At 41.5% G+C, this 27,940-nt stretch overlaps 1 protein-coding gene across 3 annotated transcripts in view; it reads left to right on the forward strand.

The window, feature by feature from the left end:
• Positions 1-27,021, forward strand: part of atp10a (ATPase phospholipid transporting 10A) — a 35,096-nt gene extending 8,075 nt beyond the window's left edge. For 2 of the 3 annotated variants that reach the window (XM_044200014.1, XM_044200015.1), the window contains 15 exons: positions 976-1,228; positions 1,327-1,544; positions 1,628-1,822; positions 4,351-4,909; positions 11,212-11,315; positions 11,755-11,881; positions 12,045-12,229; positions 13,363-13,717; positions 18,047-18,123; positions 19,393-19,518; positions 19,736-19,936; positions 20,599-20,679; positions 20,789-20,893; positions 23,021-23,208; positions 23,382-27,021. In XM_044200014.1, coding sequence (XP_044055949.1) covers positions 976-1,228; positions 1,327-1,544; positions 1,628-1,822; positions 4,351-4,909; positions 11,212-11,315; positions 11,755-11,881; positions 12,045-12,229; positions 13,363-13,717; positions 18,047-18,123; positions 19,393-19,518; positions 19,736-19,936; positions 20,599-20,679; positions 20,789-20,893; positions 23,021-23,208; positions 23,382-24,021 — 3,414 coding nt within the window. In that variant the 3' untranslated portion in view covers positions 24,022-27,021. Of the gene's footprint in view, positions 1-975; positions 1,229-1,326; positions 1,545-1,627; positions 1,823-4,350; positions 4,910-11,211; positions 11,316-11,754; positions 11,882-12,044; positions 12,230-13,362; positions 13,718-18,046; positions 18,124-19,392; positions 19,519-19,735; positions 19,996-20,598; positions 20,680-20,788; positions 20,894-23,020; positions 23,209-23,381 lie in introns of those variants that run through there. The other variant, XR_006378369.1, reaches the window with a different exon arrangement.
• Positions 27,022-27,940: the final 919 nt, after the last annotated feature.

Consider the following 27,940-nt stretch of genomic DNA (forward strand, 5'->3'; position numbering starts at 1 on the left):
TCATTTGTCTGGACCTACTTTCCAGAAATATTGCCTGGAAATGTCTCACTCGGGATTGCTTTCTTTAAACAATCAAACATTTACCCAGTACACTTATATCATTTCTTAAATTATTAACATTTTGACCTATAGAATACGTAACAGAAAATCTACAATTCTCTAAAACAGTGATTCCCAACCTTTTTTGTCAGACATACCCCCACAGCCCTGTCAGAAGAACCCCTTCATTGACACCACCATTTATTTGAACCATTTAAAGGGACATTTCACCCCAAAATCAAAAATACAGATTTGTCCTCTCACCTGTGGCGCTATTTATCCATCTAGATTGCTTTGGTGTGAGTTGCCGAGTTTTGGAGATATCGGCCGTGGAGATGTCTGCCTTTTTTGAATATAATGGAACTATATGGCACTCAGCTTGTGGTGCTCAAAGTGCCAAAAAATACACTTGAAAGATTGTCTCTTTCTAGAAATCATGATCCGGTTACTCAAGATAATCCACAGACCTTGTGAGCAGTTTCATGTAGGAACTATTGGTAGAAAGAAAATAGTTCCTACAGGTAAGAGGAAAAATCTAATAATGATAATAATAATAATAATATTTTTGATTTTGGGGTGAACTGTCCATTTAACCATTACCTTTAGCTAGCTATCTGTTTTAACCATTACTTTTAGCTATTATTTATTATTTATCACTCGCTAACTACTTTTCACACACTCTCATCTTGTACTGTTCAGGTGTTGCAGTTGACTCAATATGTGGATATATTTTTTGAAATCGTAATTTGTATTTTTTTCCAATTAGTTGAGCTACTCCACAATTTTTCCACAAATCCACAAGCAACTGCCAAAGTACCCCCTGGTTGTGAATCACTGCTCTAAAATGTATATACTGTAAATGTCTCACAAAGTAGGATGGGAAAAACTGATAACCAGCTCTACCTCTTTCCTAACAAAAACTCTGTCCTGTCATAGGTGCTGATACCCATCTCCCTTTTTGTGTCGATCGAGATTGTCAAGATCTGCCAAGTGTACTTCATCCATCAGGACATGGATCTGTATGATGAGGAGACAGACTCTCACCTGCAGTGCAGAGCTCTTAATATCACTGAGGATCTTGGCCAGATGCAATACATCTTCTCTGACAAGACAGGCACACTGACAGAGAACAAGATGGTGTTTCGCCGCTGCACTGTGGCAGGGGTGGAGTACTCCCATGATGCCAATGGTGAGACAAGCCAGCAAACACACACACTCCCTAACATAACAGTTAGCAGTTATTGCCTTTTAAAGTCACTCCTAATGATGTGTGTGTGTGTTATCCAGCTAGAAGACTTGCTATGTACCAGGAGATGGATTCGGAGGAAGAAGAGTGTACGTCTCACGGTGGCACCCTGCCCAGGCGGGACAGTGTGACCAGCCACCAGAGCGCCCGGGTGGTGCTGCGTTCCCAGAGCACAAAGTCCCACCGCAGGACGGGCAGCAGGGCGGAGGCCAAGCGAGCCAGCATCCTGTCTAAGCACACGGCCTTCAGCAGCCCCATGGTCAGTGCTCTTCACTGTCACGCCGTCCTCGTACTCTGTGCTATGTGTCCCCCCCCCCCGATAAATCCTCCTCTGTCCTGCAGGAGAAAGATATCACCCCCGACCCCCAGCTCCTAGACAAAGTCAATGAATGCAGCAGTCAGATGGACTTCATGCGCTTTCACAACCAGCCCATGTCCCAGCTGCCCTCTGATCTCGCTGACATCATTGATTTCTTCATCGCTCTCACCATCTGCAACACGGTGGTGGTGTCCTCCCCCAACCAGCCCAGGCAGAAGGTAAAACCTTCAAACCTTCTCCAGGTCAATAAGGGATTACCTTTCACCATGTAGAAATGAATGAGATGGTTGATTTGGTCAGATAGGCTGCCAGATTGTTGATCTTTATTCTGCATTCAGACTTTCCTCCAATCTTTGCTTTTATTTTAGCCATGCTAGTGGCATTGGTCTAGGGGTGGCAATGTTGCTCAGTCGGTCAGTCCACCGCTTTCCAGGCTGAAATATCTTTTGAATGGTTTGCCATTAAATTTTGTACATACATTCGTCATCATCAGTGGATAAATCCTTATGACTCTGGCGATCCCCTGACTTTTCACCTAGCGCCATGATCAGAGAAAAAAATTCCATTTTACCAGTTTTTTATATAAATACCGTACTTTGTGTGTAGTGCCAATCACCAATGTTAGCATGCTAACAAGCTAAACTAAGATGAAAATAGATACTAAAACATTATACCTGCTAAACGTCATTGTGAGCAGGTTAGCATTCTGACATTAGCATTTAGCACAGCACTAACACGAGGGCCTCTCTAATGTTGCGTGTGTTTTTTATATTTATTGGTTGTTGTTGGGGGGGGGTTGAACAACATGGGAGTAGTTTCCATCTTTTGACAAAAATAATTTAATTTGTTGCATGTTCTTTTGCCTGCTTTTCTTTTTTTTTTTTTTTTTTTAAAAGCAGTCTCAAAAGCACAAAAACCTTCTACAATACTTACAAAGTCTCCTTTTGAAGGTAGCTTTCACTGCCTGTATCTTTTGATGTGCTCGGCCCAGTCTCAGTTGTGTATCCGTGTTTTGTTTAGTTTTTTTGTGAGCCTGGGTGTGGTTGTCCTGTTCAGTGTTGATATCCTCTCCTCCCCACACACTGTGAACCAGCTCGCTGTCCTGCCAGTCAGAGGCACAAACTTGTTCAGATTAAGCTTCGCAAAGTGACACATTATTTATGTACTCTGAGTTTCTGTTTGGAGGTTATCTGATAAGATGGAAGGAAATGTAAATCTGCACAGAACCACTGGCTTTGATACAGTCTCATTTGTTTTTTTTCTTCTCTTTTATTGTTTGTGCTTTTTTTGTCCTTTGGGTCAATGTAATTGTTCACATTTTATTATGATGCCCTTGCAGCTAACCCAGCACCTGAATGATTTATATCTATATTTGTGAGAACTCCTGCTGCCAGGAGTCCTCAAAGTGAGCCACTCTCTCTGCTATTGTACTTCACCACCTTGGGATAAAGGATTGGCTAAAGGATAATAGCCAGGAGGTGCATTTTCATCAGTGCTGAAGTCTTCTGTACCACTAGAGCTGGGCCTGGTTTCTCAAAAGCATCTTGATCAAAAGCTAAAATGATCATTAAATCCACCTTAAAGATTTTCTTAAGCTCAAGAAGTGTTTCCCAGAGGCAACTTAACATCATCAACAGACTTATTGATTGATGAGTAGCCCCTACTACAGGAGAAACCAAAAATGACACTGTTTTTCTTGTTTCTGTTTATACTTAACGCTATACTTTTTATCATGACAATGCTCTCTGTTAAGTAACACACAAAAAAAGTAAGCAAATTAATTTAACAATTATTGATTTACGCCAAACTGGCCATGTGTTGTGTATCAACTGACTGATTTGCATCTGGCAACCTCTTCTTGTCATGTATGCCACCGTCCAGACAGCAATAATCACAGTGATGACTGCAGCACTGTGACGGAGAAACGTGAAGGGTGCTGGATTTTTTATTTGTATTTATTTGTGGCAGCGACGCGTCAAAGTAAAGGCTGTTCTTTTTTATGTTTCTATATCTTCTCTCTTTATTTTTTTCTTTTCTGGTGTGCGTATGCCGTTTAGCATGGGTCTAATACAGGAATAAAGGCAAGAAAGACATCCGTAATCAATGACGTGGATATTCATAAAACTTATAAGAACAGTCACAGCTTGATTTCAGGTTTAAGTAAAGGCGCCAGTATACTCCACTGAGTGTTTGTGGCGGAACAGCTTCGGAAACACACCCCTTTATTGGTGTTTCGGGGATTAAAGGCTGGGTACGGGAACGGGGGAAAGCCGGTCATCATAGAGATGGGGGAACCATGGGGATAACGGGGCTCGTTTTCAGACGTTCTCCCCTCAAAGGCATAAATAGTGTTGCACTCAGTTGTTGATATGAAAAGTGACAGAAATAGTGGTGCAAAGAATGAAAAAAGAGAGCTAGAGAGACAAGTTCAAACCCTACCTACTTTCTCACCCCCCACACCGCTGGTCAATAAAATGACAGAAATGGTCGGACATAGCCCGTCCTAATCCGACTGTTCGACCATCTGACAAGCAATTCTGATGGAGTATACTGGCGCCTTAATGTCTGCCTCGAGCAGCAGCTAAAAGGATCAGAGTTTACTGTCTTAAGCTGACTTCCAGCCAGTAACATGAATTATAAAAGTCTGAGCATTGAGCTTCGTAATAATGTTTGCAGTTGCATAATTTTGAGAATAAGTTCTGCTACTTGCTGCTGCAGGTGTGACTCAGTTCTCCTTGTCCTCCAGGTCCGGATGAGGTTTGAGCTGAAGTCCCCAGTTAAGACCATCGAGGACTTCATTAAACGCTTCACCCCCAGCCGACTGACATCAGGCTCCAACAGCAGCAGCTCCTCCAGCCTCATCACCAACCGCTCCTCCAACAAGGGATGCTCCAGCTTGCTGCCCTCCCCCTCTGCAGAGAGCACGCTAACCAAACTGGACGAGGAGCAGCCTCCTGGAGGCCTGGAGCGCACCTTCAGCCCCGTCCCGCCCTGCTACGACGGGAAGGCTTGGAACCTTGAGGAGGGCGAACTGCGCTATGAGGCCGAGTCGCCCGACGAGGCTGCACTGGTCTACGCTGCCAGGGCCTACAAGTGCTCCCTCGTGGGACGCCTCCCTGACCAGGTGACTGTGGAACTGCCACACCTGGGGAAGTTGACCTTTGAGCTGCTGCACACTCTGGGCTTTGACTCCACCAGGAAACGCATGTCCGTGGTGGTTAGACACCCTCTGATGGATCAGATCACTGTCTACACTAAAGGAGCAGACTCTGTCATCATGGATCTTATCAAACCCCCTGACACAGGTAGGAAACACTCATTTATACAGTCGGTTTAGCCACTCTCCGATTGTTGTGTCCAATTAGGAATTTATCATAACATGAAGGTGAATTTAGTGGTGGTACACTCTTGATAAATGATGACACTGCTGTCAACACAGTCTTATGATGTGGTTTGGAGTGGTGTGTTGCCGGTGCTGTATCATGTCTGCAGACTTCTCCAGAATTGATGAATCGTGGCTGTGAACCCGCGATCGGCTACAAATCATTTGATGTAATCTTCACATGGCACATGATCTTACTGGACATGTCAGTAAATTTTCACCTCACTCTCGTCAATCCCAAATGATGGATTGTTTTCAGTTGTAGCTGCTTCAGGTTTTGTGAAAAAATGATTATACTGTGCACTGTCTGTGGACTAACATGCCTGCACAGGGAGGAGGGTCTTTGTCTTTATAGAGCACCCAAGGTTTCACCCCCCACCCCTAACCTTCATACTTTCCACTGATGTAAACCTATAAGGTAACATGTTATGTAAGAACTAGTATTTTTAGAGCAAGTCACTGCTGCATACCTGAATGCCTCTTGGTACCTTTAAAAAAAACACGTCCATGTGTATTTTTTCCTCTGTGATCTTAAAACCTTGTTCCATACTCTTCAAGTTCTTTAATGTCCTAATGGCAAAGGTGTACCAGGTTGTTAGTATTCCAGGCACACAAAGAGCTACACAGGCACTTGTCACTAATGCTTTGTACACAGTCACCAGACATCTGGCCAGGGGTGCTTAGCGAGGACTGTTTCAGCCCACAGATGGAAGGCTTGACACAACACGCAGTTTGTAGTGCTGCAAATTATTTTCATTATGCATTTTTTATTTTGTTGTTTATTTAGCAGGGACAATGCACAATACATGTACTGTACCAGATATAGCTAAAAGCAAATTTTCAAAAGTAGTCCCTGGGTGGAGGCCATTAGTGTTGCACAGGTTACAGAGATAAAAGATCAGTTGTAGTAAATCAAAACCTTACACTTTGTTAAAAAAAAAAAACAGACAAAAAAAAGACCATATGAAAAACAAAGTAACAAAACAAAAAATAACAACTACCTTGAAATAAAACAGTAGAACAATACTAAATTCCCACTAGGGAGCACCCCATCAGCAATCCCAACACCATTAAAAACAGACAGTTCATCAGTACAAGAAATTACCAACCAATCACTCAGTACCAATGCTGGCTACATTCAGTGTCTCTTAGCTCAATGACTACAGACCTGATTGTCCTTCGACCATGTTTTCAAACTAAATTTCAAATATTTAAAAGTACTGCACTCTCTGATACTCAGTGGTAAAGAATTCCACATCCCGGCTGCCTTAACTGAAAAAGCCCAGATGTTGTAGGCCGAAATTTAACATAACGTTCCCCTCTAGAGGAAGCTCTTGTTAACCTGGAGCCAGATCTACATGTTATGTTTACAAACTGTTTAAGAGGTTGTAGTGCTGGATTGTGAATGATCGTATATAATAAACATGGGCAATAAAAACATTTTCAAGTATCAAAAGATTATACTTTTTAACTATATTGCAATAATGATGAGAGTTTCTTTTTGCAATAATATAAAACAGAAACGCAGCAAAACCACACATCTGAAAAGCTGGAACAAGCAAATATTTGGCATTTTTCCTGATTTAATGATTTAAACAATTGATGTATTAAAATTGTTGGCGATTAATTTTCTGTCAGTGTACTAATAGTTTTAGCACTGCTTTGGAATCCATTCTGGTTGAGTTTTTTTAGGAAAAGCTGCAACAGAGTTGAGACTGTCTAAACTGATGCTCCACCCCACTGACTTCACACATGAAGTTTAGTTATTGGGAGTACTACTCGACCTGTAAAAGCAGTTGTAAAATGGCTTCTGTGAGTGAGCTTTGGGCTTAAGTCTGACTGAGACCAATTGAAAAGTTGGGTTTCGGTCCGGTTGTAATTTTGTGATAGTATATGTGTGTTATGTGATTTTAGTATGAAGAACCAAACTACTACTAAATCCATCTGCAGTCCACGGATTGTTAGGGAAATGGTCACCATATCGGTTCATGCGACGTATAGTATTTATAGACTGTATTTATGAAAGTTGATTTGGTAACCATGGTAACACATATGCGCATTAACACGAGTGTGCAGAGATTTTTCCTGATACATCAGAAAGTGAAAAACCAGTTAAAACAGGTGTGTTTCCCACTCTGTATATTTCAAGTCAGAACTAAACAACAGTGTATCATTTTTTCCCCCTTGGTCATTACCAAATGAACTGAAATACAGGTGTGAAAACACCCGTAAAGACATGGGGCAGGGAGGGTCTAACATAAGATGCTATTGAGTTGCAATGTGGGTAGGCCTGTCACGATAACTACTTTTGTTGGACGATATATTGTCCCGGCAATAATTGCGATAAGCGATATTATTGTCATCTTAAGGGCATTTGCGTGGCATTCCATCGCACTGATTTGTATAAAGCATAGGGGCTGTGTCAGTTGCAGCAAGGGGGGGATAGAGAAATCTTAAGCCAAATAATCACAAACTCACTACAGGGACATTGTATATTTGCCCCACACGCTGTGACCTGCTGACTGTCTGCACATGGCGTAAGAGGAGAAACCCTGCTGTTTATTCTGGCATCATGTTGGCTAAATTGTTGGTGACATTCTTATGTAAACAAACACGCATGTAAACACAACGGGCAATATCGAGGTCAGCAAAAATCACCGTGGTCATGTCCGTGTATCGTACAATAAGTCGAATTTGACTTTTCTTTACACACTGGCCGTGAATGGATTTTTTTTCAGGATGTGGTATTGGGTGTAAAAGCCCCATAAACTGATCGTATATATTCCACTTATTTATATTTTGATGGGCTGAATCAACCTGTGCAGCAACTTGTCTTGACTTGAGCATGCGGTCATGTCATGCGGGTAATTCATTTATTTCACATGCCTGGTTAGCGGCTCCCTCCTGTTCATTAGAGGCAGGCAGTTCATCTCTACAAGGCAGCTCGGCTTCACAGAGAAATGGTTTCCTGCTAAATGATCCTCCTACGCTTAATGAAGACTTGTTAACAGTAACACATCAATGAAGGAAAGCACTCCTATCTTGTTTTGGCATGTTTTCCAGCTGACGTGCTGTCCTATTCTTTGGAGGAATTCTGAATTACAATATGATTTATTATATTGATTTTCCATTATGAGGACCACGCTGGCCCCTTTGCATTTAGGTTCAGGGCCGTGCTGATTGTTCATCATTTTTAATGCCCTCTATAGAGCAATGTCTGAGCTGGCACAGTGTGCCATTTTGAGAAGTTTTTCTCTTAGTTAAAATTCAGAGCGGTGCTGCTCACTGGAGGAGAGAGACTCCATCGGGACAGTTGTCACACAAACCCCCAGCCCTTCTCCACCATGTGTATCAGTTCAGCAGCTTTAATGGCATAAAGGGTGTGTCTTCACACAGACAACTTGTTACTGCTTTGTTTTACCATTGGGTAAAACCAGCCAATTAGAGTGCAGTATGAGTTGGGCCTCCTCATAACATAGACGTCCATAATGGCTCCATTCAGGCGACGAGGGAGTTGTTCAGTGTCACTCTAATAACCGTGCACATGGAGGAGCTGGACGTAGACTGTAGACCCTTGGGTTTAGAAGTTGGAGTGTGTGTGTCATGGTGTAAATCCAGTCTCACTCCTGTTCCAGGGTCCTATGTAATAGCGAATTCCACCTTTTTTAAAATAGAATTTACATTTTAATGTTATTTTTCCTAATCTGCCATTTTCACTAATAGAAAATCTTCCACTAGCAGTAAATTTAAAGATATTTAGATTGTGATGACACTGCAGACCGCTGGGTCCTGATCTTGGCTCTCTGAATTTAACAAAATCTTATTAGTAGTAGTAGTAGTAGTAGTAGTAGTAGTAGTATTAAAAGCTGCTATAATCAATATAATAATCCTAACAGTGGATCAAATGAGTTTGTTTAATGTGAAAAGGGTTGCTCATAGTTACAAACCCACAATTTTCACCGAACTGTGTTTTAGCGTCTTTCAGCTCATTGTGTTGATTTTCCAGCCCGCAACTTTGCTGTTTTGGTTCACTCTCACTACTCTTATGCCATCGTTTTTTGGCCGCAGCAGACAAACTCTAAAAACGTACCTTATGCTACTGCCCAGAACCAAATGGCAGACAGACACAGTTAGCAACTAGCTGATGAACATAGTGGAGCATTTAGCAGCTAAAGAGCCAGTGCCCAGTAGCTCAGGTGTTCATTTAGGAGTGTTGCATAAAGCCTTTTAGGTTGTATCCTTGCCTAAGTGTTTAGACTAAGGCTTTCACTGTAGTTACTGTCATAATACAGCACGTGCACTTAAGTTACGATGGTTACGCTTCACTCATATCATTAGCATTATTGTCAGTGTTAGCTAGCTTCTCCAAAATGGACAACAAAGATAATACAAAAAGAAAAAAGCCAAACTGGATGGAAGATGAGGATGTTGTTCTCCTTCAAGAATATGGAAAGCACTAGCACATACAAGTAAATTTAACCCAGCCATAACAATACACACAAGCAGAAGATGTGGCAAGAAGTAACTGACAAAATCAATATCAGTATTAATATAATATTACTGTGAAACGAACCGTAGATTAAGTAATGAAGAAATATGAAAATATTACTGTGACAGCACGAAAGGGGTCGACAACAACTGGTGAGTTTCAATAAAACGATATAGTTAACGTTAATATATGAAACAGAGTTATGTGAACGTTTGGCTAGCTAGCCACAAAGTTGCTAGTGCAAACCTTAATGTTAACAAAAAAACAAAATTTTACTGTTGCTAGGCAACCACTCTGTCCTTCGCCTAACCATAATTATGCTGTGATGAAGTAAACAAACAGATCTGTACCATTTATTTATTTATTTATTTATTTATTTATTTATTTATACATAAATAGACAGGCGGAAGGCACTTGCTCTGGCAAGTAGTAGTAATAGTACGCTGGACACAGGAAAATGGGAAAACGGAGATCCGTGTGGGTATTTGGGACCCTCAGAAATAGGAGAAACGGGGAGGGCCACCAGCTGGTCCAGGAGCTTTGTCTGGATGATGGTCGGTTCAGTTTGATAAAGTGAGCTAACGATAGCTTAACACAAACCATGAACTGTATGCTACCAGTTAACAATTAGTGCAGTTTAAATTAATGAAATTACTTACCTGAAATCTCAAGTACCGCACTAAATTGCCTCCAGGCTGCTGTTTTCTGTTCAAATCATTGTAACTACGTTTGGTAAAATCATATAGCTTCAGGTATCCAGCAACAGCCACCACTAGTTTCTCCTCCATGATTGTTATTTCCAAGCAACTGTAAACTTTGTCATCACCACCACAGAAGGCCCGCCTCTCAATTCATCTGATTAGACAACGGGGAAAAAACACAAATGATGTTTGAAGTTGCTCTGCGTTGAAGTTTTTTCAACTCAAGCCGCTCAGAGCGCTCCGCAAAAACGTGAGGTGCTGCGAGCGTCTAAAACGCGAAGAGCCCAGGGCATGTTATCAGCACACAAAACACTTACTGCTCTCAAAAACAGCGTCCTGTCTGATCGCAGCCTTAAGTCTGCCTTTTAGTTTTGAATAAAAACACATTTCGAATTTATCTTTTATCACGGTAAAGAAAAAGATCATCCTTTTTTGTGTTTGTATTCTTGAGATCACAGATAGTTCTATGTTAATTTGTTGTTTTTGGTCAAAGATAATTTTGCGTGGCGGTGCGTGTGTAGCTGTGCCTGCCAAGCTGTTGTGTTAGTGAGATTCCAAGGCTGGTGATCAGTGTTGGCTGGTGCATCTGAGTCAGGAGACTGAAAAAACCAATCTGCACTGTCCCCCTGCCAGAAAGATACCCAAGATGCTGCGCCAAAGAGGCTTAAGCAGGACTCTATTACGAAACATGATACTTGAACATCTAAAACAACATGAAGTATTCAGTCATATTAAAATTATTCAGACCATTAATTGAAATAGATTAATTATGTTTGTAAAATGAGATAGAAAATCATTTTATCACATTTGCTCAGTATAGTCCAGACGCAGCTTGATGACTAATATGAAGACTTGGTGAAATATATTGAGGCGCAGCATACATGGTTAATTTAGGTGTGAAGACAGATGGCTTTCATGTGCCTCTTGGAAGAAGCCTTTGGCAATCTGGAACCAAAATGCTGAACGACTTGTGCAAATTCTCTAAAAACAAGGATATTCAGTCTTGACTCTTCTGTCCTTTTATATTTTTTTAAGGAAACTCCAAAGGGAAACGCCAGAAAAAGATTGTCAACCGGACCCAAAATTACCTGAACCTGTATGCTGCAGATGGCCTTCGCACACTGTGCATTGCAAAAAAGGTAACAGGGATCCATAAACCTCATACGAAGTGCTGAACAAATGCTCTCTCTCTCTCTCATTAAACTGCTTTAGAAGTTGGAGATGATGTGTCTCAGTGGCTTTTTGGCAGGTTTTGTTTGTAGCCCAGCACAGATGATCACATGGACTGGCCCTTCCAAAGTGACATTCTTCGTGACTCAGCTGCAATCTGTGCCACTTTCCCAGGCTGTTAATTTATGCTTTCACAAGCCGGGCTCATTATATCCCTGCTTGTGCAAAGCCTGTCACCAAAGCGATGTGATAAAACACCTTCTCAAGGTCTCACATTGTCCTGTGTATCCTCCACTGCCATGTAGGCAAAGAAGGAGAAGCTGCTCCACTGTTACATTTGCCGCAATACTTTAACAGACGATGGTGTGTATATGTGTTTGTGACTGTGTGTTTGTGTTCCCGTGTCAGATTCTGAGCAAGGAGCACTATGCCTGCTGGCTGCAGCATCACCTGGAGGCTGAGACGGCCATCCAGGGAAGAGAAGAGCTGCTCTTTGAGTCGGCCCTGCGACTGGAGACAAACCTCCATCTTCTGGGTAATTGTTTGATTTCTTTATTGATTTCTTTTAGGTCTCCGAAAAAGACGCCTCATCCATACTACACTTGTAGATTATACCTGAATACTAGTATTACTTATCCACTCAATACTGTTGTGTGGATGTTTGAGGGTGTGTCACCATCATGTTTCTTCACCCGCAGGAGCGACGGGCATTGAGGACCGGCTGCAGGACGGTGTACCTGAAACCATAGCTTCTCTGCGGAAGGCCGGCCTGCAGATATGGGTGCTGACAGGTGACAAACAGGAGACGGCTGTCAATATTGCATATGCCTGCAAGCTGCTGGACCCTGAGGAGGAGATCCTGACGCTGAATGCTGATTCTCAGGTGAGCGGCAGAAGCGAGTATTTCATAAACTCAGACTTCCTTCGCTGAAAAGACAAAAATTTAAATGACAGCGTGACATTTTTGGCCATGCTAGCACCGTGGCTCCAGGTATTGCGTTGTCGGCCTGTCGGGCAGTTGTTCTACCACTTTGGTCAGACTGAAATATCTCACAAACTATCGGATGGATTACCATAAAACTTGGTACCCATGGTGCCCAGATGATGAGTCCTAATGACTTTAGTGATCCTTTCCTCTAACGTTACCATCAGGTCAAAATTTCAGTTTGTTCAAATCTAAAACAAAAATGTCACTTGGGTTGGCTACTGAAATTAAGTTTATGTGTATATGTTAAATAAATAAAACTATTGATAAATATGCCACTGCACAAATTGTGCAAAGTACATATTCTTAAAGGAATAGTTCAACATTTCAGGAAATGCTCTTATTTGCTTTCTTGGGGTAGAGTTAGATGAAAAGATTAATACCACTTGTCTGTGCAGTAAATAAGCTATAACTAGCAACTGGTTAGCTTAGTCTAGCATAAAGACTGGAAACACAGAGAACCAGAGCTTTTTTTGTTTAATCTGTACTGAAACTGAAGTGTTATGGGGGTTATGTGCCAGACTATCGCAGTGACTTCCTGGAGTCTCCTAGTTGCCTGGCAACCTCACAGTGATAACGCCAGGAAGTCACTACACCCAGCCAAGAAAAAGTCCAGCACAGGACCCCCATAAAAACACAACTTGTCGTTTTTACACTTGGACAACGACAGGCTAGCTGTTTCCAGTCTTTATGCTAAGCTAAGCTAACTGGCTGCTAGCTGTAGCTTCATATTTTACTGCACAGACATGAGAGTGCTATCGATCTTCTAAATCTAACTCTTGGTAAGAGTGTGAATATGCGTGTTTCCCAAAATGTCAAACTATTCTTTTAATATTGTCCTTTTAGTCATCGAAAACACCACCTTTGTTTAAAAATGAGGTTGGACGATCATTAGAGGTCCAACAATGTTTAATTCTGTGCTGTTGAAGCATCTGTTTGCCAGATGTGAAGCAGGTCAGGCAATGTGATATTAAACAACTTAGTGACCTGATCGTGAACTCCAGCCCACTCTGTGCCTGTCTCTGAACCAGGAGGCGTGTGCGTTGTTGCTGGAGGAGAGTTTACACTACATCCAGGCCAAATTCCTCTGCAGCTCTACAGACCACACCGCCAAGGCCTTCCACAATAACTTTGCACCCTTTGAGATCTATCCCTCTTCATCTCCGTCCTCATCCTCCCACACCGCTCCCTTCATGGTGCATCAGCTGGGCCTGGTAATTGACGGGCGGACCTTGGCCTATGCCCTGGATAAGAGTTTGGAGGATAAGTTTCTGGCTGTCGCGCGGAGCTGTCGTTCAGTGCTCTGCTGCCGCTCCACGCCGCTGCAGAAGAGCATGGTGGTCAAACTGGTGCGGAACAAGCTGAAGGTCATGACTCTAGCAATAGGTAAGTAAAAGTTCAAGATCCATCAAGACACACAGTCGTATTCTTATAACACCCCTTTTTATTTGAGCTCTTGAGCCAGATGCTTTAGACGTGCTTTGACTGCCAGTGGAAAAAAGTGTTTATGTCCCACCTCGTGATCACATTTAGACCTGTGCAAATGATATGCGTGTTTTGCTCTCCATGGTTCCATATTTGTCAAAATTGTCAATCAGTGAACAAATAACCTGTCCTAGAAAGAAAACAACTAATAGTCCTATTCTGAAGAGAAGACTTTATAATGTCATGCTTGCACGTGTTTTTGGTGTCAGACACATAAGAACCCGACGCGGAGTTAAATTTAGGATTAAATATTCCTTAACAATTGTTTAAACTATAAGCTGTAGTCTTGAACCTTTAGGCTATCACCAGGTTGTAAGATCCAAACAGATCAAAACACGCCTGAGCCCCTGCACACAGCTGCTGACAGGGGAAAATATCAACTTTAAAAAAAATGCTCAAAAGACTCTCCTACAACTTCAGTCTGGCTCACCTTGAGTTTTTCATTTTTTTAAGTAGTTCATGTAAAGAAACTTGTTTCCTTTTATGTCAATAATGGACAAAACTTTTCAATTTTAGCAACTGGTGATTCTGGTGAAACTGACCTGACAGGTGTCTTGCCTCAAGCCTGAAGCTCTTCACCTTCACCTGAAAAATGTTCCTCAGTAGTGTCAAAAAGTCGCCTCTCCAAAGTGCTACCTAGTTTGCTTGTCACATCATAACTCAGACTTTTGCTGAGCCTCACCTTCATCATTCCAACAAATGTGTTTTTAGACAATTGGTGAAACAGGTGCTGTATCCATTTCCTAGATGATTTCCCATGTATATGATGAGTAACAGGGACCAGCATCTGAATCAGAGAGACTGTTAGTGAAATATTGCTCTTTAATAACACCTAGTGGCAGCCACTACTTTTTTTTGTGGTGATAATAAAAGAGCTGCAAGCGCTGCCCTTTCCCGTTCCCCACCCAGATTTTCCTGCAGGTCTGGTGATCAAACGAACGACCTCCCGGCTACAAAGTACTTTATGTACTCGCTGGTCTGGCAGTGTGTCAAAAATCTGAGCAGCTGATCATTTTAGTGTCAGAAGCTAAAATATTTGGGCCATCTTAGCAAACTAAATATTCATAATTCAGTGAGCTCCTACAGTGCTCTTATGACTGTCAAATAACCCTGCAGCAGTTGTTACTCGTACACAGGCAAAGTTAAACAAATTCCTCAAAGTCTTCAAGCATCATGAAGATAGGAGATCTTTTCCTGTTCAGTAATCAATGAACAGATCCCACATCATGTCCCTATAGGATGGATGTCAATGTGGCAAACTCACTATAACACAGATGTAGTGAAGCTCCTGGATGTTCCTCTTGCTTTGGTATCAATATGAGTTGACTTTGAAATGTTAAAAAGCGGTGCACACTCATCACACACCTCAAAACAGTGTTATTTTAAGGCACCTTTAGTGATTATAGGCTTTGGCTTAATGAAGCTGTAGAATAATGGAGGAGACATGAGGATGTCCGTGTGGCTTGTGACTGTCTTTTCCTTGTTTTCCATTTATTTGTTCCTGCTGCTCTCAGGAGGATCCCATTTTTGCCAGCCAAGCACTTTTTTGTCATTGCTGTTAGCAGTAATGTGGCGGAAACACTGCAGCTCCTCACACTCCTTTATTTTACATCTCTGTGAGGACAGCAGATGATTTTATTTATTTTTATTTATATAGTGCCAATTCATCACAGAAGTTATCTCATTGCACTTTTCCTATAGAGCAGATCTAGACCGTACTCTTTACAGCCTTTAATGGTGAAGCTCTAATATCTATCAGTACTCTAAGCTTATCATTACAACACCACATTTTCAGACCTCATTTGCTGTTACACCGCTAACAAGAATGGAGCCTCCCCCTTCTGTAGTCTATATGTAAATTATATTTTACTTCACAGAACATTTCAATGTGTAATTTGTTTTCTTTCTATTGCAGCAATTTAAATTGTTTACAGTAGGCAAGAAAAAGATGCAACAAATGTGAATATAATATAGACACGCCTTGTACACTCTGCTGAATGGTTAGAACCAGGCAACAATGTTAATGCACATTAGTAGTTATGAAATAACCAGACAATCAACAGAAAAATAATCACCAGCAATAATCAAATGTGAGAATTTGCTGCTTTTCTCAGTTTTATATCATTGTAAATTAAATATCTTTGGGTTTTTGACTTTTGATCAGACAAAACAATGTAATAGTTAAATCATTTGATCACCTTGGGCTCTGTTATGGGCATTTTCTGACATTTATACGCTAGTCAATTAACATACAGTAATCGTTAGTTGCAGTCCAATAAGTGTTCAATATTAAATAAAATAATGAGACAATATAGTCATATGAATATAATATAAAATATAAATTAACCAATACATTTTAAAATACATTAATAAATTATTATAACTCAATTAATTATTATGAAGAACAAAAAAATATGAAATGTTATTCTTTTTTTTTGTTTCATTATAGAAATTTTTGTTTCAAAATGTCCCTTTTTAAAACGTGTTTTTATTTCATAATGGCATTTTTCATGTGGCGTGGCGTTGTCACCGTTGCTCGTCCCCCTCACCTTTTATCACATGTGCCCCCAGCCTCTTAGCCAGCCTCTACCAAATTTAGCGAGTTAGCTATGTTAGCTCGAGCAACAACAAAATCAAAGTAATTCAAAATCAACGAGGTACAGGGTTCTGTAAATATACACAGTACACAGCTACAATAACTAACGTCTTCTCTTACTTAGCTTAACAAGGCTGCACATGCAACCTAGCTAACCGGCTAACTAGCTGGGTTGGCTTGTGAGCTTGGATTTCGTACTCAGCATTAAAGTTAGGAGACAGTGTTAGCTGTAACAGCTAACATTGGCTGGTTAATTTGGTGTTAGCTCAGCAGCGTTGTGATTCTGAAGAGATTCTCAGAAAAAGACACACAGCTCTGTGAAAAGTAAAAACACACAGGGTCTTTACTTCTCTCGGGTTGTTGTAGCCAACTTGATCTAGCTAGCTTGCTGGCGGTTGGTTTTAAGTTAATATTGAACACTTTAGGGCTTCATAGATTTAATAACTATTCCGTATTACCAATATATCATAGATACCTTTTTTAAAATAGGGCAGTGGGGATAGAAATGTGCCTGTTCACATGCCAGTTAATACACTGCTGCAGTACCAGTGTCTTTGGATAGATTTTGTCATACTGGAACAGTATTTGCCAGCTAACACAAACTGGTAACCTCCGTTTGAGCGCTCATCACCACCTACCTCTCATATTCAGCCGATGCTGCCACTCCAGTCATGTTTGCTATTGTGACAACAAAACCCCTCTCTGCCCACCAACACTTCATCTCCCACTCCACCAGCTGTGGTGACAAAAAAATAAAAAATATCCACAGCCCTCAAAATGGAGCAAAAACAAGAACACTGCCTGTCAGCCACCACAGCAGGCCTAGCTCTGCCTAACCAGAGGGACAGTTGAGCTGGTGAAGGGCACCTGATGAGAAGCAGCAAATAATAAACACACACATACAGCGAAAATAACGGCTAATAAGAAACTGACAGCTCTGTGAAAGTTTGACGTTCCTCCCACGTACATAACAATACAGCTCAGTCTTGCCATAACCACGCTCAGTAAAGTTCTTTCTGCTTGCAGGCTGCTGGCAAACTGATACCAAGCCAATCTCCTGATTACAGTTTATGTATTAAAGGTGGGGTATCCGACTCTTTTTGTCAAATTCAGTGAATATCTCCTCACGGTCCGCTAGCTGTCCGTTCAGTGTGTGCGCTGCAAAAAAACTCTGGTGTTTGTACGCGGCCCTGGCTCTGTAAATGGGAAATAAACAAAGTGGCTCGGACTCACACAACACTATTCCAGCCATGATTTGTGTGTCAGGTAACGTTAAGTGATTTGCCCACGGACATTCAGCTTACTTTCTAGTTTGCCAAGATATGCTGTTGTTGTTGTTGTTGTTGTTGTTGTGATGTTAGCTATAGTAGCAGGAGAGTTGTGAGTATCGCTGTCTGGAGCTGGTGTGCTGCTCTGGGAAACCGTCTCATCCTCTCTGGCTGTTAGCTTCACAGCAGCAACTGTAGCGACAGTTTGCTAACCCACAACGTAGCTAACATTAGTTACATTACTTGCTGTGTCGTCGTTCGCTCTATATCATGGTTCAGAATTGCATACCCCACCTTTAATGTATCTTGAGGCTATCTACTCAGTTTCCTTTTCTTTCTCTCTCTCTCTCACTACATTAATCTCAGGTGATGGGGCCAATGATGTCAGCATGATCCAGGTAGCGGACGTGGGCGTGGGTATCTCGGGACAAGAGGGCATGCAGGTAAGGAGAATTCTGGGCAGGACCTGTACGGGAATTTATCGGGGGGTGAAGTGGGTGACGCAGAGAAGGAGGAGTGGATGCGGGGTGATTTGAAGGGGATCATAAAAACATGCAGTATGAGAGATCCTGAGAGGTTGAGCAGGGTGGGAGGAGCGATGGGTAAGAGGATAAGGGGAATAAGGGGAGACACTGGCATTCTTTAGCATAGTTAATGTGTTTTCATTACTCTTAAGTGCTTGTTCTAGCCCACATCCATACACATCTTCTAAATAGGATTGCCTGTGTGTTGCTGAGTCAGGAAGCTTGTCCTGTGTCCTGCAGTGAAGCAGTACGCTTTATGGGTGCTTTAATCTCGACTCCATCCACACCAGCTTCTCTCCCTGCTCTAAGGTCACGGCCAATGCCACAGCCAAGGCAGCTGGCAATAACGTGGTAAAAAAAATGTGTGTTGACGCCCCGCTCATTTAACTCAAGCACCCTGTTCCAGAAAGGTGATCTTGCATAGCAATAATGGAGATTCCCAATTAACTTCTATGGGAGGCTTCGGAGGCACGCTGCTGTGTAGCACATCTGTTAACGTCTCAGTATCCTGTCCTTAACTGGGCTGCTAGATTAATCATTGTTAATCAAATTTGCTCCTAATGAGACAGCGGTCACTCCTCAGGATTCCATAGTGTGCTGAGACGCACACATTTCTGCGCCCATGCCAGCACATACTGCATTATGATTAACACACCTTTCTCCTGTCAGGAGCGCACTCCCCGTGTAGCCGTTACAAGCCCGTTATGAGAGCGCAGCAGAAACTAAATTGCTGCACAACGAGGCATCTGCCGTTGTTTTGTTTTTTTTTTTGTTTTTTGTTTTTTTTGTTAACAGATAATGTTGACAGTTGAGATGTGTCATAAAGGGTTAGCGGCGCCGTTTAAAATCTAAGTTATAAACCCGGCTCTACTACAGGGAGGGTTTTGTTTTTAGATGTTGATAGATGAGACTGACAGCTTGCTGCTGCTGTAACGATGAATCCCAAAAGGTGGACAACTAGTTTAGCGGTTATTGCTTTGGAAAGATGATACCCACTAAAGAGTCATTAAAAAGGAGAAAAAAAGCAGGTGAGTGGAGCAGGGCCAGCCATTTCCTACAGTTATTCCCTAATAACTGCACAAGTCACGTGTGTGTGTGTGTGTCTGTGTGTGTGTGTTGATGGTGTGAGGGAGAGAGAAAGCATAGGATGGAGGAGACTGAATGTCGGGTCCTTCTGGTGTTTTGCAGGCGGTGATGGCGAGTGACTTTGCCCTCCCACGTTTCCGGTATCTCCAGAAACTCCTGCTGGTCCACGGACACTGGTGCTACTCCCGACTGGCTAACATGATTCTCTATTTCTTCTACAAGAATGCTGTAAGCCGCTGTTACCTCTGTATATACTCGTCTCACAGCATCTGTGCAGACGCAGATGTTAAAGTGAACATAGCTAACATCATTCAACAGTCAGCAAATATGTGATTCAGATAAGTCGACAAATAAGGAAGTGATTTTCCCCAAAACGGTGTGTTTTCTTGGTTTTCTGTCCTGCCTCCTCGTGTGAATTCATCCCTGTTATCTTTTGTTCCCACAGATGTTTGTAGCGCTCATCTTCTGGTATCAGTTCTACTGTGGATTCTCAGGTTCAGCCATGATTGACCAGTGGTATCTTATCTTCTTCAACCTGATGTTCTCCGCCTTCCCACAACTCATCACTGGCACTCTGGACAAAGACGTGTCAGCAGAGACTCTCCAACAACTACCTCAGCTCTATGTGAACGGCCAGAACTCCGAGGTCCCGTCTACTTGTGTATTTGTTCCTCCTCTTTTAGTGTTAATACATCTGTGAACATGGTAAACATTACCTGCTAAACATCACCGTGTTAGCATTGTCATTCTGTTAGCACGTTAGCATGCTGATGTTAGCGTTTAGCTTGAAGCACCACTGTGCTGAAGTACAGCCTCGCAGAGCTGCTAGCATGGCTGTAGACTTTGATTCTTGGATGTGTTAGCACTGATTCACACAAATCAGAGATTTGTTTCAAAGGAAACCACAAACACTCTCCCTGTTAAATGAAATTACTCTTACTTGTATCAGTAAGCCTTTCATTTCTGTTGTTAAATGTGTACAATTACAACTTTTTTGTGAGTTCATGAGTTTTGTGTAGATTGTGTAAAAAGCAACAGAAATGCACTCTTGGTAGCTTTGTCAAGGATTTCAAGGTTTTTGATGGCTATGTTGAATGGAATAGAGAAAACCTATAACATAGCAGACTTACTCTGACTGAGATGTGTTATTAATCATTAGTGATTAGTGTATGGATGTTGGACTGCTCAGCTTTAACTTTATGATTATGACAGTATTTTTATATTATTCTGCACCTTGGTATGATCTCAACTTCTGCTCAGTCAAGTTGATGAGGTTCGTGACTGTAAATCTCTGGTTTCATCTCGCAGGAATATAAGCCATATATGTTCTGGATGAACATGATTGATGCCTTCTACCAAAGTCTGGTCTGCTTCTTCATTCCTTACTTTGTGAGTCTGGTTTTAATTTCCATCAGTTCAGAAATTCCTTGTTGCTCTTGCTTACTCATCATTTCCGCTCTTTTCGCCCGTCTCCTCCCGTTCTTCTTCTTCTCCCCAGGCCTATGCTGACTCTGACGTGGATCTGTTTACATGGGGAACTCCCATCACCACCCTCGCTTTATTCACCATTCTGGTGCACTTGGGCATTGAGACCAAAACCTGGGTAAGGAACCTCATTTTAGACCCATTGACGGCAATACTCGAAGATTTCTTCACTTGCATCCTCTCTCTCAGTGCTGTTTTTTCTCACTCAAATCAGCATCTTGGCTTTGTGAAAGCGCTGGTGTGAAGGCTGACAGGCACATGGATATTTAACTCCGGCTGATTAGATTGAACCAGAAAGCTCTGCAGCACTGAGCCTATATATCAGCTTGACAGCGTGTCTGCTTCCGTCCAGGCCCTCTGCAAACTGTCTCCACTACGCCGCATCACAGCACACCACCACTTCACACTGCCACAGAGCTCCAAAATACCTGTTTTTTCCCCCCTCCCTGCCTTGGTTTTATTCTCAGGTATCCACGTGTAGTTTTCGTAAACGGCCCGGCAGTCTTGTTCACGAGCCATTTTAAATTTATGACCTTGCATTGAATCAGAGTCTTTTCCATTATGCTGTGGCTGTAAATTTAGCCTGACAAGTTTTGTACATGAAAAATGTCCTTTTCACTAACTACCTTCCTGGACATGATGGCCCCTCGTGCATAAAAGTATTCATGGTGAGCAGCTTTGACCGAAGGTAAACATTTCCAAATGCTCAGCTGGCAGGTACTTCATTCTCTGGCTGCTCAGGAACATAATGCATGCATGATTGATAAACGGCTGTGAAAGTCAATTAAAGGTGTTTGAGGTGACAGCAGGCAGCGCTCTTTCTCTTCTCCCATACAGTAGCTGTGAGACAGTAATTAATTATGTGCTTCTGTGTGTGCTTGTGTGTCAGGAGGGACAATACTCCAGTGAATTCATTGTATAGAAATTACTCTGTCAGATGTCTATCAGCCAGTCTACTCAAGAAGACCTCAGGATGACACGAGTGCAGTTTGTCCTCTAACTGCCTAAACTCATTAAAGAGCACAAGAACACATATCTCCATATAAAATATTTAGTGTGCAGACTCATATTAATTCCGCTGATAACATTCATTGGTTTATATACCTGCTTAAAGAAAAATTCTGGTTTCATATAACCTCAGTTTTAATTTGTCTTGGCCATCAGATATGGGGACACAGCGGCATCGCTAAAACCACGACTCGCTAGAGTCCGACATGGCAAGGAACATGGGTGGTCAGACAGGTTGTGAACAAACGAGTTTTACTGAAAAACTATATCTTTGCACATCTGGATGTTGTGTTTACAGCTTGTTCTGCTGCCCCCAAGTGGCCAAAAAAAAACGAATTAATGCAGCTTTAAAATGACTAATGAATAATGTATATTTACTGTATTATCAGTCTGTTGCACTGTAAACATCTATGAGAATGTAAAGACAGACTTCCTGGTTCGACAAAGTAGTTTTTGTAATTGTGTGCAAGCATGCTTTATTTATTTATTTATTTATTTTGACATTTGGCTGCACTCGCTTGGAGTTTCATTTCTAAATAAGATAGTATGGCTAAATGGGGGTATATTTACAACCTGTGTGATAAACTGTTCCTGCCCTGTTGGACTTTGCCACATCACCAGATTCCAGCAATGGTTGAGCACATTTTTTCAGTATCATCACCTACAGTATGGCTGACACTAGAAAAATAGACCCAGATTACTACAAAAACGTCCCTTGAGACTCGGATGGTTTGCGGTGTTGGTGTGAGATCAGAACACAGCCAAGTTTAACAAAGCTAATGCCATGACTACATGGCTTTAAATTACACCGCTTATCAGCAATGATGTTGGAGATTCGGTGAACAAACATCATAAAATGTCATGTATTAATAATTATTTATCCTCATGGAATACAGTATATTTGCTGGACATTGGGTGGACTAACTTGTAGTTACTAATCTTATTATCCAGGTCAATTTAATGCACTGTGTATTGCTTAAGTGGTGTTATTATTTGTTATAGTTAGAGACCAAATTATTCAGCATTTCTTTCCTTATAACATAAAAATGTTTTAAGAGTACAATAGTAGCATCTTTAGTGAACACAAGTGGTCATCTGCAATGTCCACCTTCACTTAATTATTAAGAATCTTAAATGTGTAAGAACTGACTTATATTAGAAAACTAAATTAAGTATTTTTCACACACAAAAAGAAAATAAAAATCATAATACTTTTCCTTGTCTCCTTCCCCTGTAGACCTGGATGAACTGGCTGTCTATCGCCTTCAGTATAGCCTTATTCTTCACAGTGGCTCTGTGTTACAATGCCTCCTGCCCCACCTGCTACTCTCCCTCTAACCCCTACTGGGCCATACAGAGGCTGCTGCAGGACCCCCTCTTCTACCTGCTCTGTGTCATCACGCCTGTAGCAGCACTCCTGCCCAGGTACACTGTGCTTGATTTGTGTTTGACTGAATACACAAGCCCGTTTCTCAAATATTTATGACCCGTGCCATGAATTATATCTGTACCAGATGCCTTTCATGTTTATCCCTGGTATTCGTCTTTGGAATAGTGCTGAAGTGTGTCCTGATGTCAGGCTCTGTTTTACTTTCCAGATATTTCTACAGGGCGTGTCAAGGCACACTGTTTCCCAGCCCGGTCCAAGTTGGAAGACAGTTGGATAAACTCCCTGCTGAAACCCGCAGGAACATCCTCAGCCTCAGCAGGGTCAAGGTGGGGTCACCACTCAGCCCCAAGCCTCCCTTCCTGTCCCTCAGTAAGCCCTCCCCTAAAGGTTGCAATAAAAAAGACCAGAGGAGCTTCCCTACCTCCAAGACATCACAGCAGCCCATTTTACAAACAGATGAACAGGGCCAGAGAAGCCCGCTGGGGCCCACAGACAATGAGAAGGGCCTCTCAGATGTCTACACATTAGTTCCTACAGAAATAGACACTCTTCCTTACACCAAAGACGCTCCTCCGCTCTCGGGGGAGCCGCAGCCCCCTTCCACCAAAGACTCGGAGTGTCTTGATAAGACTATAGAGGCGTCAGATCTGAGTCTGTCCAGCTGGCTCACCTCCACGCCTCTGCTCACACAGACAGACAGCGTCCAGCTGAACCTGCCTCCTGACGGAGACTCCCAGTGTGTCAAATACACAAGGAACTCAGAGGAAAGACTCAAGTCTGACCACACCGTTCATCCAGCACAGAGGACAGAGCAGGTGGCAGAACAGCCGCTGCACACCACCTTGTGATGTCTTACAGTCTTAAGTATGTTACTCAAACTCCAATTTGCACGATAGTTTTTTAATCTAATTTTATTTTATTTTCCGAGGAGATTCTTTTATAAAAGATACAAATAGGTACTTTATATTTTGGATGTTTAAAGCTTGAGATATTTTCGAGGCGTGGGAGATGGAAAAACTGGAATATCTCCCGTTTGTTTTTTTTAATTCTGGGAAAAATTTTTCCCAACTATGCATCTCAGTACTTGATCAGGTTTTAATGTAAGGAAGAGCAGAGTAGAGACATTCCACTGCTGGCTTATTTGGGAGGTTGTTTTCTCTTTCTGAAATGGTACTCTGTTCATTCTTTCAGATTCGCCTGTAAATGCATTAAGACCTGGATCAGATGCCACTGCGGCCTTGAATCAGTGTAGATAATCCTGAGAGGAGTCATTTTATATGTTTTAAATCCCCACAGAAACTTGTTTCAGTGCATATTATCAAAGAGTTTTATCTTTACATAAATCAGCAAATAGTGGCATTGGCTCAGTGCACATTTCAGTCTTGTTGCTGGATTTGCAAAAAAAGTTTTGCTAAATTTTAAAGTGTGTTTATAGCTGTTGTCGCATAGTACATTCCACTGAATAATTATGAGAGCTGTTGACTTTAAAATATAATCATTACGAGAACTCACCAAGAAATTGGAAATTGTAGTGTCAGGCTTAATACAGCAAGAATCTACCAGAAATGATGCTCTGTGTGTGTGTGTGTGTGTGTGTGTGTGTGTGTGTGTGTGTGTGTGTGTGTGTGTGTGTGTGTGTGTGTGTGTGTCCACTGACTCATTGGATCTGTTTTAACAGTGCCAACAAGTTTCACATTAATAGAATAGTTTGGCATTTTTGGCAAATGAGTTTATTTGCTTTCTTACCAAGAGGTACATGAGAAGATTGATACCATTGTCATGTCTGTCTGTTAAATATGAAGCTAAAGTCAGGAGACAGTTAGCGTAGCTTAGCATAATTGATATGTTATCTTTTTCGTTTGTTTAATCCGTACAAAAACGTGAGTCTCGCGTCACCTCAAGGTTGCCAAGCAACCAGCGGAAACTCCAGGAAGTCACTGCTCCTGACCAAGAAGTAGTCCAGCATAAAACCCCTGAAAAAAACACAAAATGTTTAGTTTTTACACTCCAGTTTTTGTATGGATTAAACAAAAGAGATACCATGAGAAAGCGAGGGTCATTTCAGAAGCATTTTTTGTTGTATTTGTTGAAATTGTCTTTATATCCCGACAGCAATCAATAAATCAAATGTGGCTGTCGCAGGGCTGTAATAAGCCCATCCATTGGCTGGCCTACCAGCCCCCCTGCGCACACTCTGCCCGTGCACTCATTGCACATGAAAATGTGTTTTGGGGGAGCAGCTTTGGAGGGAGGCTTGAAGGGAGGGGGTGGGATTTTTTTGGTTGGATACTTTAAAAATCTAGCTGTCTCTTGCTAGTTTCTCCAACGTTACCTACCCCTAGCTTTCATTTGGGAGCTTTACAAGTGCTAGTGAGCAGATGTTATTACCTTTGGACAGAGCCAAGCTAGCAGTTTCCCCCTGTTTTCAGTCTTTATGCTAAGCTAAGGTAACAGGCTCCTAGCTGTAGCTTCATATTTGGTGTACAGACATTGGTATCAATCTTCTCCTCTGACTCGCAGTGAGAAAGCAAATAAGTGTATTTCCCAAAATGTTGACCTATTCCTTTAAGCACTGTACAGTAGATTGACAACAAGCTACCATCACATTTCATAAACAAGTTTACTTGAAGGTCCTTTTTTAACAGTTTATTTCACGTGCTGAGTTTATCTCAGCCCAGTCCAGTTCTGTTCTGCAGGTGCTCGGCTGTAAACCAAAAGCTCAATGGTGAAAGAAGGTCTTTCCCAAATGTAAAAGATGCGGCTTTAAGATTTAAATTTGCACTTTGAAAGCATTATTTTAGAATTGCCATTGAGTATTGTTGGTGCTGGTGGCATGTTCCGTGCTCAGATACAGTATGAAAAGTTTTATTCCTTTCACACTTTTGAAAGGAATCAGTTTTATCATGCAAAACTAACTAGTAAAAGTATGGAATATTGGAAACATGCTATAGTTTGTTCACTTGTTAAGCATTTAAAGCAGCAGCACCTTTTTAATATTTTATGATTGTTGTATCTCTTGTCATTTTTGTAAAGTGTATCATTTACCAAAGATCATTTATATTTCTGTATTTTCTAAGCAATAGTATGTGCCTTAACACTGGATAAGAAATTACAAATCTAAGTTTTCTTATGATGCTGAAGCTGTATTTGTTTAAAGATGACGATGCATCTTGAGGAGCATTTTGTGTTGGTGTAGATGATATATCTGGGGCTACATGCTAAGTGGTTTCTTCCCCCCTGTCTGTTTTTGCCCACGGTGCCTTTTTCTGGCATGTTGTTCACATTCTGACTCTGCAGTCTGTCCACTTTGTTTTATACTGTAGGTTCTGTCTGTTCTGTTTTTTGCATCACACTTTAAGTGCCAGAATGAAGCTTGAGCGTATTCACTGCTGAATTCCAACATACCCACTTTCACAAATTCCTCACAGGAACATTCGCTCTCACCGCACACGGCCTTCAACATATCTGAGCTCGATTTGTTGATTTTTTATTTTTTTATTTGAATTTTGGTTACAAGGTTGGCCTACTGTATAAGTTCCACATCTTATATTGTAGATGCAGCTCTCGTAGCGGGAAATTATCTGCTGTTAAATCACTGCGTTCAGTGTCATTCAAGGCATTAATCTATATATTTAATAGAACCATGGTCACACAAAGTTCTAGCCTCTCTGGAAACACTGAAGAGCTCCGGCCCAGAACAGCAGCATCTTGGAAAAACTATATTTTAAGTTTTGTTCGGATATTTGTTCGGAAATTTTTCTTATCAGTTCTGTCATTTGAGTAATTTGAAATTACTTGCACCATGGCTACTTGTGAACAAAATAAAAATTATAATAATAAAAGATTTATCCTTTGCTACCTGTTTGTGTGTTCAGGAAAATGTACTATTTGCTTAATAAAATGTCTCACTTCCTCAGTTTTTATATTATCTTTGCATTTGGCCTGCGTTCTTTAAGTACTACACTTCATACCTTTGGGGTCGGGAGTAAAAAGAAATCAAATTGTTAAAGGCTTACCACACTACATAGCTCAAAGCCCGGCTGTCTTGTGTTATTGCAGTAAAACTGTAGATGCTGAGGTTAGCTTGATCAATGTGTCTGTCGAGCTGAGCTTGGGTTTATTTTGAGCTCCCAGAGTGTGTAAGGTATAAACAAGTTCAACAAGTTACTCCATACAAACTGGGTTACAATATATTTAATGTACAGCCTCAAGGAACTGTCGTACTAAAATATTAATGTTTAATATGATATTGGGAATTTATTTGAGATTATTTGTGTCTTAATTCTGATTTTATGTGTTTTTCTGTCACAGAATGGGCCACTCCTATTGTTATGTCATAGTTGGGAAAGCACATGCATTAATAATAATAATATTTTGGATGGCTCTGTTCTACAAAAGTGTCCCAGCATGCACAATACCAGAACTCTGAAACCAAACCCTAAATGGAATTCAGCCATCATTCATGTCATTATTTAGACCTGTGCTTTTCCTACTGTGAAAATGTCTTCTGTGTAAAAAGGCCTCTAATGAAAAGTTGAATTCATGAGTAAAACACACCCCTGCTCAATTCAATACATCCTGGTGTTTTGCTGCTACAGTCTGCATATCTTGGTCTGATATGACCCCCACCTACCTTATGGTAGCTAACGTTAGCTAATGGTAACTAACTTTAAAATAGATGCAGTGTGACTGAGATTAATGAGTGAAGGCGCTGACTTTATGCCTTTTGTGTTTGTGCTTCCGTTACACTACATTTAAGCATGTCAC

This window comes from Siniperca chuatsi, linkage group LG6 (genome assembly GCF_020085105.1).
Source record: "Siniperca chuatsi isolate FFG_IHB_CAS linkage group LG6, ASM2008510v1, whole genome shotgun sequence".
Classification (NCBI taxonomy): domain Eukaryota; kingdom Metazoa; phylum Chordata; class Actinopteri; order Centrarchiformes; family Sinipercidae; genus Siniperca; species Siniperca chuatsi.